The sequence below is a fragment of the Lupinus angustifolius genome, chromosome LG17, assembly GCF_001865875.1.
Source record: "Lupinus angustifolius cultivar Tanjil chromosome LG17, LupAngTanjil_v1.0, whole genome shotgun sequence".
Lineage (NCBI taxonomy): Eukaryota > Viridiplantae > Streptophyta > Magnoliopsida > Fabales > Fabaceae > Lupinus > Lupinus angustifolius.
In genome coordinates, this window is record NC_032025.1 from 1,838,729 (window position 1) to 1,853,287 (window position 14,559).

The 14,559-nt window shown below is 30.9% G+C and overlaps 2 protein-coding genes across 2 annotated transcripts; one reads left to right on the forward strand and one right to left on the reverse strand.

Moving 5' to 3' along the window:
• Window positions 1,971-5,823, reverse strand: LOC109330735 (seven transmembrane protein 1-like). The gene is made up of 12 exons (XM_019565017.1): window positions 5,591-5,823; window positions 5,456-5,498; window positions 5,307-5,333; window positions 3,985-4,083; window positions 3,716-3,825; window positions 3,404-3,581; window positions 3,191-3,292; window positions 2,983-3,075; window positions 2,865-2,885; window positions 2,698-2,756; window positions 2,511-2,601; window positions 1,971-2,396 (listed from the first exon to the last, which is right to left on the reverse strand). Exons 1-12 carry the CDS (start codon window positions 5,812-5,814, stop codon window positions 2,298-2,300), a joined length of 1,146 nt encoding a protein of 381 aa, XP_019420562.1. The 5' UTR covers window positions 5,815-5,823; the 3' UTR covers window positions 1,971-2,297.
• LOC109330492 (lysM domain receptor-like kinase 4) lies at window positions 11,931-14,188 on the forward strand. The gene has a single exon (XM_019564686.1). It carries the CDS (start codon window positions 12,065-12,067, stop codon window positions 14,030-14,032), a length of 1,968 nt encoding a protein of 655 aa, XP_019420231.1. The 5' UTR covers window positions 11,931-12,064; the 3' UTR covers window positions 14,033-14,188.

Genomic DNA, 14,559 nt, shown 5'->3' on the forward strand with positions numbered 1-14,559 from the left:
TTGTACACACTATCCAAAATGAAAAAAGAAAAAAATGTATCATCACATTTTATATAATATGAGCTTTCTTCAAGTCAATCAAAGTATAGGATTTATAACTAATTTAATTTTTTACTCCTTTGAAGGGGAATTTCGAGGCACCCATGGAAGTCTGAGTTCTGATTATTATAGGTATTTTAGTTATGCTAGATCCTAGATGCATTGCCATAAGTAAGCATGGCAGTTTCAGCAATTGGACATTGTAAAAGACTAAAAGTTCAATCAATTTGAAAGTTGAGACATTGTAATTGCCATCCAGCGTAAAACAGTTAGGTCTTCCTTAGTTTTAAGTCAACTTATGTACTTCGATTCATACGCAATATAATAAGGGTTGTAGAACGTGTAGGCTACGCGGAGGAACAGAGTATTATTATAATGGTTTATATTTCATGGTCAAACTGTACATTTGCGTTTTAATCAACATTGCATAGAGTGTGTAAAAAGATGCATGGCCGGTAAAAAAAGATGGTGCAAGAAGCACATGGAGTCCGTAAACGTGGTTAGGGAGTAGTATATCGGAATAAAGATACATTGTTTCATATGTTTTAGATCATGTCTCGTCCAACACCAATAAATCAAAAACAGAAAAAATAATAAATATTTAATTTTTTAATTAACACATCAATGTTGCCCTATAAAATTAGAGACATAGTTTAGGATAAACATTATTATATTATACATAATAGATGGGAGGGAAGGAGTGAAAAATGATGGATAGTGGATTAGACACAGAAAAAGAAAGGAGAAAGTGATGTGCCCATAAAGATGAACAAACTGCCCTAAAATCCCGTTTAGAACTTAATGCGGCATTCAAAGTTAGGACATATATTAAATGAATTTCACGACAGCAAATGTGGATCACTCAAAAGTTCAACCTTATGTCATCATTGTTTGAAAAAAGGCATGAACACTAATAATTTGTCTTCTTATGCCCTTTAGAAAATATATACATACATACACACACATATATATAATTTGTTATGTTGTTTCGAGTATCATGATGTTTTGTTGGGTGTTAATTCGTTGTTTTCACCAAAAATCATGTTATTTAGCTAGTAAACATAAGGGAAAGCAATCAGTTAATTTCTCAGCTTGGAGCTCTAATTTTTTTAATTCTGTTAGATTTGTGGCTTTCATATAGTTTTTCACTTTCCACCTGGTTGTGCCATATAGAACTAACTATCAAAATTTTAAGCTATTTCAAGTTGCGGATCCAATCAAAGATGAAGATGCAAACATTACCAAACAACAATGCTATTAGTCACCCTTTATGTTATTTCATGTGCTAAAATATTGTCGTCGGTAAAGACAAAATAAAATTAGTTAATTGTAGGTTTTTGACCAATTAATTCAAAATAAATTTAATGTGGGAGAGCAAATGTAATGGCTGCATTTGTCCTCATCAATTTAAATCCCTAAATTTGCAATTGCCTTGTTGCTAAATTTGTTCTTGATTGACTAAACGCGTGTTGCTTCACTTTGCTTCTGGCCTACGGTAACGCCTAAATAATTTATACATGGGCCTATTTGTAACGCATTTTTGCGCCCAATATGCTTCATGGGTCTCTATTTTCTTACGGTGCTAATAGTAACAATTTGCTCATAGAAGCTGAGAAAAAGCCTATTAATGGAAAAATAAGTTGAGAAAATCTCCTCTTTCAAAATTATTTGGATACTCATGCATGAAGAAGTGAGAACTACTACCTATAAACGAAATCATTGTAGTTAAACTAACTCTAGTAAAACAGGGTTAGTCAAATAACAAATCCATAGCTGTTAGTTATCTTGATTCTTGGATTCAGAATGCTCTGATAATAGATACATGGAACAATTACATGCATCGTTGGCCCCGACACCTCTTTGGAATTTACCATTCTATGTATATACTGCATATATAGAGACAAAATATTCAAAAACAATCTTTATTGGTTATTGATAGAGACAAAAAGTGGAAGGTTTTCACCTTTTTAATAATTTTGTGGAACATAGTAATCATATATATGATCGTCAGGGTTTCAAAAATTGTGAGTGAATGAACTATTAGAGGAAAATACACAAGCTCATAAATCATATGCTTGATAATTAGGTGGAAGTCATTTGACACTATTTAAGACGAAAACTCAACCTAATTAGTGCTTAGTAATCTTCACCCAGCTGAATTCTAAAAGCTAAATCTCTACTAGAATAGAAGCCTGAGATTGGTTAATATTTGGGAAGGAATTCTTCAAATTAACATGGAGCCATCACAAGTTCACAAATCAAGATGAAGCAGCTTTTCTAGCTTCGTTGCAGTCTTCATAATCATCATTTCTTGCACTGCTTCGAAAGTTTCTATAGTATACGTACTGCATTAGTATCTGACATATATTGTTAAGGTTTAGCAACTTTAATTTAGCTATATGATCCTAGTTCTTCGATACCCTAATTATAAATGTTAGTATAAATTCAAAATCTGCAGAGGTAAAGGATACGAATAGGTCCAGTGCCACGCAAACTACAGCATCCAATAACCACGGCAAATTAGCTTTGATGCTTTCCCATTCAGTAGTTCGTACAAGAATACTGCATCAAAAAAAATGGAGCTAGATTAGTTAATTACTTTTGATTTTTCAGAAATAAAAGGATGCAAATATATATAGTAGGGATGGAGATTATAACCTTCCCACGTAAGTGGAATTAGCAATTAGTGCAAAGACAAACATGAGAGGATTTAATCCCTAATATGATAAAAAAAGAAAGCATTATATTTATAATCAGTGGAAATACAAGATGTGTACACTTGTGAATCACATATGCAAGGAAAGAAATGACTAAAAATATGTTACCTCCACACTCCCTCTTTCAATCTGGCCAATGATTGTGTACAAAAAAAACTTGATCAATAAATAAAGCACATAATAATATAATCCGAATGACAAAGAATATTTGAAACTAATAACATACATTTAACCATATTTGAGGTAGACGACCACCCATATATATAGCAGCCATGAGCCATCCCAACCATTGACCCAAAGCACTGTGTACAACATGCTCCTGTGATAAGTTTTATGGTAAGTACTAAGTAGCAACTTCCGAATGCAATTATGCACAGCAACAAAACTCTTTTGAAACGATAAATTAATGTACCAGCACTACTGGTGAACCATACCTGCAAGAGTTTTCGTCCTTGAAATAGTACGTGTCCCTCTTTTAGAGCATTACCACGCATAGGCAAGGTAGCTGATGCCGCTAGAAATGTTCCATAGATTCCCTGAGACAAGGGTGTTCACAACTACGGTTACATAGAAGATAATACAGTTTGATGTTTGAGTAATATTTGTGTATTGCAGGGGCACAGGTTTCTTGAAAGTGAAAGACTCACAGCATTAGATCTGGGTATGGGTCTAGGTTGTGTTGTTGGCCTTATAAAAGGAAGAGTTGGTGCCTCATCATCAGAAGAAGAATCATTATTCAATGGCATGGCTGAAGGGCCACTTTTAGCAGCTCTCATGTGGGAACAAAATGGTGAGGTACCATTCCCTGCCAATGATCTCGCTGATCTGTTTAATTAACCCAACAATACAAAAAGATCACTTTCACATCATTTTTTTTAATTAAAACATTCATTTGATATTATTGCAAAAAACAATGCTCAAGCTATGATTTCATGGTTGAGTAGAATTTGGGTACGTACATATAGTGGAACTCCATTCGAGGTGTTGATTTATGTGTGCCATTTGGTATTGGAATCACAGACTCGTTGCCTGGTTTCAGTATTAATGGTTTTGTTTCATCCTCTTGAGCCTATATATCAGCAAACTCAAACTTCAATAATAATCCAATGAAAAATCTACTACTCTTACTTATGAACAGAGTAAAGAAGCATTATTTTCTTCTTTTTTGTGGAAACTTTGTGGCTGGATGGGATATGAGAAATTGGAAAAGTTAACAGTTAAAATGTACCTCTTCGTTGTTGATATTATGACGACGCTTACACCAACTATAGATGTATTCATAATAGAGGCTTTGGGATGCTAATATGATTGTAGTGATTGTGTAAAGCTGTCATACACAAAAATAGTAGATGTTAGCATCAAGGTAAAATAAATAACTTACTACAACAGTACTAAATACTGAGATAAATAAAGACCAAGGGACTTGTTATCATTATTTTTTGGATAAATAACTTGTCATAATCATAACCTTTAGTCCATTACAATTTGATGTATTTATTTCATATATACAAAATGTGAGTTTCAGATTCAGTGTATCCATTTTTTGCAGCACAGCAAAGTTTTCCAATATGAGTATAATAAGACATCATCCGGGTGTAGCAAAGTGAAATTGTCTTCCGAATGGGCTAGCCTTGAGTCACATCAACCAGGCCTAATCTTCTTTTTTTGTAACAGTGTTCTTGGTTTAACAAATTTAATCTCTCAAATGGTTATAAATTATTAAATCCCTATGAGGGGGTTTTGTTGTGTCGAGGTAAAGGAATCAAAAGACAATAATTTTAATTTTAAAATTAAAATTTGGGTTTTTTGCTATTTAAGTATTACTTTATTTAATTATACAATGTAGTTTTTTTATCATCTTCCTTATATTCACATATGGATAAAGGCACGAGCGACCTCCCCACAACAAAACAATATAATATATCTATTCGCTAGCCAATAATCAATAGTTGGAACAGAGAATTTTTTTAGCATAATTAATGGAATATGCGGCTTCACTTCTTTCATCCAAGAAATAAATGTAAGACACTTTTTCTCATTTTATATATATTTTGTATAAGTCATTGTATCTATGTAGTATTTGTTAATAAAAATATTTAGTCGTATATACTTTTGTATATATTTTTGTATATATATATTATATAACTAATCATAAACTCTTGTAGCATTGTTTTCAAAACAATAAGTTTAAAAAATATTCACAACGCGCGCCTATTATATATATATATGTATGTATATTGATCCGTCCCCACTAATATTAGTGTGAATATATGCTAGTGTTATCAGAGAACAAGACACAAAATAAATTTTTTTAATAGACCCGACTCGTAATTTATGCAACTTTAATTTTGTGTATCTCTTTTGATCACTCCTGAGAATAAGCTAGAGACGAAAACGATAGGATTCAAACGGATCCAATTAATTTGTAACTGTAAAAATAACTACATGTTTTGACAACAACTTCAATAGCAAGACTCGGGAAGAAGAACGAAACATTGAACAGAAGAAATAGATGAAATTACTGGAAAATTGAAGTTTGAATTTAATTACCAGAGCTGTGTAGTACTGGGTTGGCAACTGCATTTCCAGCCATGCATTGGAAAAAACAAGAAGCGAAACAAAATACCAGAGAGAAGAATAAATAAAAGTAAGTCCACAAAAAAAAATAGTTTAGTGTTGTACTGTTAAATCTCATTTACCGTAGCTGGTTCCAGAAGGCAACCCATGAGGTTGAACAAATCACTGCATCCAAGTATTTTAACAAAGATTTCGTTAAAACAAATAGGAGAAATTAGTTAATGAATTATTAAAGACAATGAGAAAAGAAAACGAACCCAGCGACCCAAGCAAGGAGAAAAGTGAGGGAGACTCCATGGTTGGACTTGGTTTTAAAGTTGGTAATTATTTGAGGAATTTCTGCTGCTCCCCAACACATTAGGCTGAAGAACCCGAACCCAAAAGATATTTCATCTTTTATATTGCAGAGGCAATCTTTGAAGTATTTCTCAACCCAAATCACACAGGGTTTACTCTCCTTCACGCAGTAAGAGGCTGCCATTCTCTTAAAGCTTAAGCGTTGTGCGAGATATAAGCTGGTTTTATCACAAGTGAACCCTTCCAAATTACTAATGAGGGCAAGAGTGTGAATCAATTAGGAATAGAGATCTTTTATAGTTAAACTTTTTATAAAAAAACAAAATATCAAATCTTGGGGCCAAAGATTACAATAATCAAGATTTTTGTTTATCAATCAGTGAAAAGATATGACTATATTTGAATTAGGTATAAAAAAAAGTAATTAATGCCATCACGTGGGGTATATTTATATTCTCTCATGAAATCACAAAGTAAATATTATTACAATCTACCAATTGGATGATTATATAGTGAGACAAAGTTACTTATGTGTGAGTTATGTCCTTGCATGACAAATAACATTAACAAGTTAATTGACATTTTTAGACTTTCCATTAGACCATGGTCGTGCAATACATATGATATTTGACACTCAATCGCAACATTTATTTTTCTAATTATTTTTTTGTCATTTCTTTAATTTGAAATGTTAATTTTTTATATGGGATCTGGAAATAGGAATAATATAAACAGAGGATGTCATGAAAGTGTTCACACCTTAGCATCATTTCCCCTTACACCATCTTAAAGGGAAAAAGTTCTGACCTGAAAATAATTGTTGTACTTGTTAGGGCCTCAACAAAAAATAATATTCGCCGCATTCACAGGATATACCGATAATTGATTTCCCAAAATCATAGTCACCCTATATACACACAAACTATTTTTTTAAGATATGCAACACACAAAAACTATTGATATATACATATTCATAATCAATGAGATTCAAGCTTATCATTGCAAAAGGTTTGTCGTTATTGCTAGTTATGAGCGAGTGTAAATACATGAGTTATGTATAAAATCGTCTAGTTTTTTTTATAAAAAAAAAAATCTTAGATTTGAAATGATGTTCTAATTTTTAGAGGTATGTTTCAAGCAATTCGTTTATTACAATGAGAAATATTATATGAACATTAAAACTTGCTTATTTATTTATCAAATGTAGTTCTGTAAATCTTATTTATTTTTTAAATAATTACAAGATCCAGTTGTCATAACTCTACTTTAAGCGTTAACTATATAGTGAAGGAAAAATCGTATGAAGATGTTCTATTTTTTATAGAAAGATAAATGATGTGAAAATTTGTGAGTAGAGGAAAAATGGCACAAGTATTTTAAAGGAGTTAATTATTTAAAAAATAATATATCATTATGCAAATTCTTCTACACATATAGGAAGTTGACACATGTCACACAACAACATTTTACTTACTAATATAATTTAGTTTATAAATAACACATGTATTAAGTTATTTTGGTAAGAGGATATATGAGTCGTATTATTTTTAGGTGAATGTTATCACCAAATTAAGCCATGTACAATGTAGTTTGTGGCAATAAATATGAGCTAGATATCTCTATGAATCAGTCCAGAATATTGGGAAAGTTAAAAGATAAAACAGAGAAGAATCAAGAATGCATAACATGATCTCTCCCTTGGGGAATCTGATCTCGAAAGACGTCAGTGTTCAAGCTCCATAAGAACGATTCTCTGCCTGCATTGTGATGAAGATCTCCTATATTTATTTACGTTTACTAGTGTACCAAACCAATCAAAATATATTACTTAATTAGTAAACAAATTATAAAAAATATAAATTAATATTTTATATTATTTTAAAAAATACTACCGGTTGATAAAGCTTTATGTATCTACACAATAATTTTCATAACAATTATGTCTATAATCATATACCTAGATCACTTTAATTTATCTACATAAAATAATACCTTAATCACATTTAAATAATACATATGACCCAAAAATTCTTACATCTTCGTTTTCAGAAACGTTTCTCACTAAATAGAATTCCCATATGTCCCCATTTTCATGACTCCCTTGTTTCTATTTTACCTACACACATTATATAATTAGCGAATAATAATAAACAACTTATATATAAAGAAATAACTTATTTTTCTTGTCCCATGAAAGATTTTATAATATATTTTTTATGTGAAAACCTCTTCATTAATCAATAAATAGTAGACTAGGTCCCATGTTTCCACCCATGACATTGCAACCATCCTAAATAAACTAATAATATATAATGGTTTAATATGCTTATAGATTATTTATTTTTGAAAGGGTCTAACACATACATATATTTTTTAACTTATTAATTAAATAATGAATTATGTTGGCATACGCTAGTTGCAATTAGGTTCGAAATGGTTATATACAACCGTAACCTTTATGTTCCTATCTCTCACACATCATCATGCCTAAGAAGCATAACCTTGTTTTGAAATCTAAACCAATTGTTAGAGGCACTCACATTAGTAGAACCTCGTGTGGCATCAAGAAGTAAGCACAACAGCTTATATAATTTATTTGGGAACCGTGTTTAATTTTGTACTAGCCATACTTGTACTTTGATGATGGTAATAATCAAGCGATGGATATGGATGGAAAGTTTATTTAGGTGTTGTTATTGTAATAGTAAATTTCAGTATTAAATTAGAAGCATAAAGTTGACCAATAAAAGAACATTGTTGCCCATTTACGAGTCTCTTTCGGGTGGAGCAAGAACATATGTATCAATAAGTTATCTGGGAAATTGTTGATTGGAATTTCTGAAGTAGATTATTAATGACTTTGCTATGAAGTTGACAAATAACAAATATATATTTCCATTTTTTATGATCTTTCGTGTTGAGTAAGAGTATTTCGTAAACGAGACTTGGTATTCTAATTTATCCTAATACTATTATATATCTATGAAGAATAATTTCAATAGTTTATTTTGATAAACTTATATGTAATATGTAGTCGTTCACTTGTAATTAGTCATCTACGATAATTGTTACTAAAGCTAGTGATGATATCTTAATTTTTTGCGTTAAGCAAGATACCTTGTAATCTTATTGTTAAAAAATATTTTTTTAGAGGTGTGATTATCTCTGCTCTGCTGATGGGTGTCGCTATCGGATCAAATATATATAGACAATTGTCTTAATCTTAAATAAAAAAAACAATGGTGTTTTTCAACAACAAAAAATTAATAAGAGAAAAGGAGCACTGTTTACTTTTCAATATAATGGCAAATGTAGCCAAGTCAGATTGCATTCTACACTTTGTTGACCTATTAATTTGAATAGTTTGAATCGACCCTTATATTTTTACATATTTTTATTTTGTAACGTTTTAGGCTTCATTTTTTTTCTATTTCTATTCCTTATCACATTACACCATCAATCATATAATAGTTTAGAAAGAAAAAAGGGGTAAAAGTTTATATTAAAATGGTGGAAATATAAAAACTGACTAATAATCATGCATTTCAATTTTCATTCAACTTTTGTTTTAGTCAGTAGAATAATTGAGGATTTTTATTAGGACAAATAATTTATTGTAACATGAATATCTGATTTACCAATAAAAGTGTTGGTATATTATATAAAGCTTTAATGGATCTCCAAAATTGAGAGTTTAATTTCTGAAAGTGTCACTTGTTAAAAGGAATAACCACTGAACCCAAAAGAAATTAGTTACTTGCCAAAAAAAGATAAAGGAGTACTGGGATAGTTCAAAAAAACATCCAATTATTCTTAACATTATTATGAGGATGGGACTATTGAAAATGTCCACCCATTTCTTACTAACCAATCCAAACAGATTTTTTAACTTACAAAATTATGATTGGTTAAAAGGGAGTGCGAATTACAGGTATTACCTATTCTAACATGAAGATCTGTCGCTAGTAGAAAGAATCAGCCCAAGTTAGGTTTATGCCATTTTCCCCCACTAAAATATCAACCTACTTGTTATTGATGGAGATTTCCTATTTGTTTCTACCGGTGTTCTCAATGATATCTTAAACCAATCAAAATGTATTATTTAATTTAAAAAAAGTTATAAAAAAATCAATATTTTACATTATTTTGTGGAATACTATTGAATAAGGATATAAAGACAACAACTTTTTGGGATAGAAGATCTCATGCCTACTTGTTATACTCTTTCTGGATCATCATGTAATTGTTATACTCTTATTTTTATGTCATTTTTTCCACTAAAATATCAACCTATTTTGGATTCCAGCTTATTTACTCATACTGTTTTTTTCTATACTCCTTTCCTTTGTAAAGGAATATGTTCCGTCACATTATATAAATCAATATTTATTTGATTATTATCATATATCATTGGTATTTATATGTATTTTGATATGAAATCATCTTGACTTATTCAATGTTCAGAGTAAATTTTAGCATTTTCATCAAGCATCTCACAAATAAATTATATTTTTAATCTTGTTATTTTTGTATTATATCAATTGGTCTCATTCTTATTTTGTCCCGTTCTAATTTAGATAAGTACATTTTCAAATTTCATCGTGTTTAAGAATTAATGGAGATTAAATCTTACTCATATGTTTCATCCTAAAATATGAATGGTGATTTGAGAGTCTAAATAGCTTAATCGTATTATTATGAATTTAATATTTATATACTGTAAATATAATTTTTTTATAGAATTTATTCTTCAATATCTCTATATATTAATTTTATGTAGGAGTCAATGATAATAAATACATAAATAATATATTATATTCACAATATAAATATTATTAATTATCTTTCCTAGGTTTGATTTGCCTCAGGTAGAGAGATTATGGCATGTCCATTATTTTAATTAAAGTTGTTATGAATTGACTGTTTTATTTATTAATAAAAAGTACTGAACTGAAGAACGTATCTTGATTCTTTTAATAAATTGAAATCGTGATATTGACATCAGTTAACAAAATCAATTGAAAATGATTAGACCGTGAAACCTAGGATTTAATTAATATAAAAATCATAGTAAAACTCTTGACCCACAGATAAAGATCAGCAACAAAATATTATTGATATTATTTTTTCATGGGAATCATCAATATTACCGAGTATTTATATTAATGACCCCCAAAATAATTTACACAACGAGGATGTCACTAAACCAATTAAAAAAGTAATTAGATATATTTTTAGCCATCAAATTAGATAAAAGTGTCATGTAAGGTTTCAATAACAATGATACTTATTGAAATAAACAATTAGAAACTTTAAGATATTTTATTTATTATTTATAAGATGAGATAATAGCCTTAGTTAGCCAATCAAAATTAGATAAGTTTAATTTTGGTCTCCATTTTTTTAATGAATAATTTATTTGGTTTTAGTCTATACAAATATTAAAGTCATAAATATAATGAATAAAATAAAAAAAACAATAAGTGTGAAAAACATATTAAAGCAAAAGATACAAACTATTTTCAAAGTGATAAGGCACAGTCAGGTAAACGACTTCTAGAATATAATAATTGATATTCGACACTGACAGTCCTGTTTGTTCTGGATTGGATCACATGTACTCATTCTTGTCCCACTTATTATCCACATTCAATTAATTCTTTTAACTTAATTTAAAATATATATCATAATAATATAAATTAATATCTTCACATGTTCCATATAATTTGGTTGGCTAGCTACAGAGGGAGAATAGACAAACAATCCTTCTACTTTTTTCATATAGCAATTGTCAAAACCGTTGAAAAGTAGCAGTGAGAATGAATGGATCTACATTACTTGGAAACCAAATTTGTTATTTAGTTCCATAGATTTCATTCATGAATGAAGTGGATCAAACTTGAAATAAAAATCAAATTTTTAAGTAAATGAGTTAAATTTTAATTAAATATAATTTAACTAGTTAGATTTATGGGTATAATTAATTATATATATATATATACATGAGTATGTAGATACGTATATATACACATGTAAGTTTTTTATTTTATATATAAATAAATAATTGTTATTTAAGTTGACGAATTAAATCAATCAAACAACAAATGAGTTGAACTTGAATAAATCGTGAACTCTGGACAAATCATACCAATTCGAATTAAATAAATTTGTATCGAGCTGAACCTAATTTAACTTATCTCCCATTTAGCCATAAACTCAACTTCAGAAAGCAAATCAATAAAGGTGTAAGTGGTTTCTTCTCAGAAATTGCATTCCATTTGAAATTATGACCATTGAATTAAATAGTTAAAAGAAAAAAGAAAAAAATAGACTGAACTAACTCATTTAAGGAAGTTTTGCTGTTGTGTTGCACTACTGTAATTATTGAGCAAAATCCTTTAGCATCAATCTGTACTCTTTCCTTTGCAATCACAATGAGTCACTTTCCTTTAATCCCTTCCTTCATTTTCACCCTATTGTTCTGCACCTTCTCTTTGATTGAGGGGCAGCAACCTTATATTGGTTTAGGCACAACAGCATGTTATAGAAAGGGTAACTCAAAATCAATCCGTGGTTACATTTGTAATGGTGCAAATAAAAGTTGCCAAGCTTACCTTACCTTCAGATCTCAACCCCTTTACAGTTCTGTTTCCAAAATATCAGCTTTGTTAAGTTCTGACCCATCCCAGCTTGCAGAAATAAACTCAGTCTCCCTTAATGGCACTTTTGAAACAAACAAGCTAGTAATTGTTCCAGTCAAATGTTCTTGTGCAAGTGAGTATTATCAGGCAAACACATCTTATGTGGTCCAGAATGCAGACACACCCTTTTTGATTGCTAGCAACACTTTTGAAGGCCTCTCAACATGTCAAGCTTTGCAGAATGAAAACCACAATCCTTGGAACATGTTCCAAGGTAGAGAACTTTTAGTTCCTCTTAGATGTGCTTGTCCAACAAAGAATCAAACGAAGAAAGGTGTCAAGTATCTTTTAAGTTACTTAGTAAAGGGGGGTGATTTTGTTTCACTCGTTAGTGAAAAATTTGGTGTCAAAACTGAGACCACTCTTGAAGCTAATAATCTTACTATGACAAATGCCACCATCCAACCCTTCACCACTCTTCTAGTTCCCCTTCATGATAAGCCCTCAAATTCTCAAACCGTTTCTTCAGCTCCACCACCTTCACTTCCCTCTTCTTCCACCACAGATAAAAGCTCAAACAAAAAGTGGGTGTATGCAGTTTCTATTGCTGCTGGTGTTGGAGTTATTGTCTTAGTATTAATTCTTTGTGCTATAAGTTTCTATATACACCATAGAAAAATGAAAAATAAAAAAGATCATGCAGCTGTTTCTGAGAGTTTTGATGCAATTGAGAGTTCACAAGGGAGACAAAGAGAGGAAGAATCTAAACAATTGTCAGAGATCATATCTGGCATAGCTCAATCATTCAAAGTGTATGCTTTTGAGGAACTACAGCATGCAACAGATAACTTCAATCCAAGCTATTGGATTAAAGGATCTGTTTTTCACGGCGTTATTAACGGAGATTTGGCTGCAATTAAAAAGGTTGAAGGAAATGTGTTAAAGGAAATTGAGCTACTGAACAAAGTGAACCATGCTAACGTTATTCGCCTCTCCGGTGTTAGCTTGAATGAAGGTCATTGGTATCTTGTTTATGAGTATGCTACTAATGGAGCCTTGAGTGAATGGATCTACTTCAACAACAACATGAATGGGAAGTTTCTAAGTTGGACAAAAAGAATACAAATTGCATTTGATGTGGCCACAGGACTTGACTATCTTCATAGTTTCACTTCCCCTCCACATATCCATAAGGATCTAAAGAGTAGTAACATTCTTTTGGACCATGATTTAAGGGCAAAAGTTTCAAACTTAAGACTTGCTAGATCCGTGGAAGTTCAAGAGGGTCAGCAACTTCCTTTGACAAGGCATATTATTGGGACAAGAGGTTACATGGCTCCAGAGTATTTGGAAAATGGTTTAGTATCTACAAAGCTTGATGTGTATGCATTTGGGGTGTTATTGCTGGAACTCCTCACTGGAAAAGAGGTTGCTGCTATATTGGCAGAAGATAATAAGAATTTGTCACATATTTTATGTGACATGGTTGGTGAGAAAAATGAGCAAGAGAGGGTGAAGGAGTTTATGGATCCTTCTTTGAAAGGAAATTATCCTTTAGAACTAGCTATGTTTGTAGTTGGAATGATTGATGATTGCATAGAGAAAGATCCAGAAAGTCGTCCACACATGTATGAGATTGTGCTATCTCTGTCTAGAATATTGAACTCTTCATTGAGTTGGGAAATGTCACTGAATATCTCAGCCTCTCAGGATACCATAGCATTATCAAGAGCTCTTGAAGTTACAGCAGCTGAAACATGATACTCTATTTAAACAATCTACTAGAATGTTAACCTCTTCTGTTTTCTTTATCAATGTGTATTAGCATTAGTGCGTTTGTTATATATATATTGTGTGTGTGTGTGTTTTAATCAATATATGTAGTTAAGCAAAATGAATAAGAATTTATTTGATATCTATCATCCAAAAAGAACATGGGATTTTTCCTAGCCATCTCTTCCTGAAATCTATATTCTGTATTGATTATTTTCCATATAAAAATGTTTGGGAGGAGATCGGATTTATATTCTATTTAATTTTGGGCGGGCTCAGCCATAGCCCATGAAGAATTGAGCACTACTACTCTTTCATTCTTTTGGCACCAAAAAGGTTTCTTGGACAAATTTCAAATTAACTACTGGCTATTATATTGAAATTACTTTTTGTACTGCCCAAATAAAACACTTAAATGAGACATATGTCTAGTTTATTTATGTTGTAGAAAATAATGTATATGGTCTAGACATGTGTATTTGAATATTTTATCTTTTTGTGTGAAGCTGGAATGA

What these genes read in the sequence shown, in the direction of transcription:
- LOC109330735 (XM_019565017.1), bottom strand. Translation starts at nt 5,814, where the DNA reads ATGGCAGCCTCTTACTGCGTGAAGGAGAGTAAACCCTGTGTGATTTGG. An exon ending in CCCAGTACTACACAGCTCTG is followed by an intron (nt 4,084 to 5,306) that starts GTAATTAAATTC and finishes TGTGTATGACAG; the next exon opens with CTTTACACAATCACTACAAT. An exon ending in ATAATATCAACAACGAAGAG is followed by an intron (nt 3,826 to 3,984) that starts GTACATTTTAAC and finishes GCTGATATATAG; the next exon opens with GCTCAAGAGGATGAAACAAA.
- LOC109330492 (XM_019564686.1), top strand. Translation starts at nt 12,065, where the DNA reads ATGAGTCACTTTCCTTTAATCCCTTCCTTCATTTTCACCCTATTGTTC.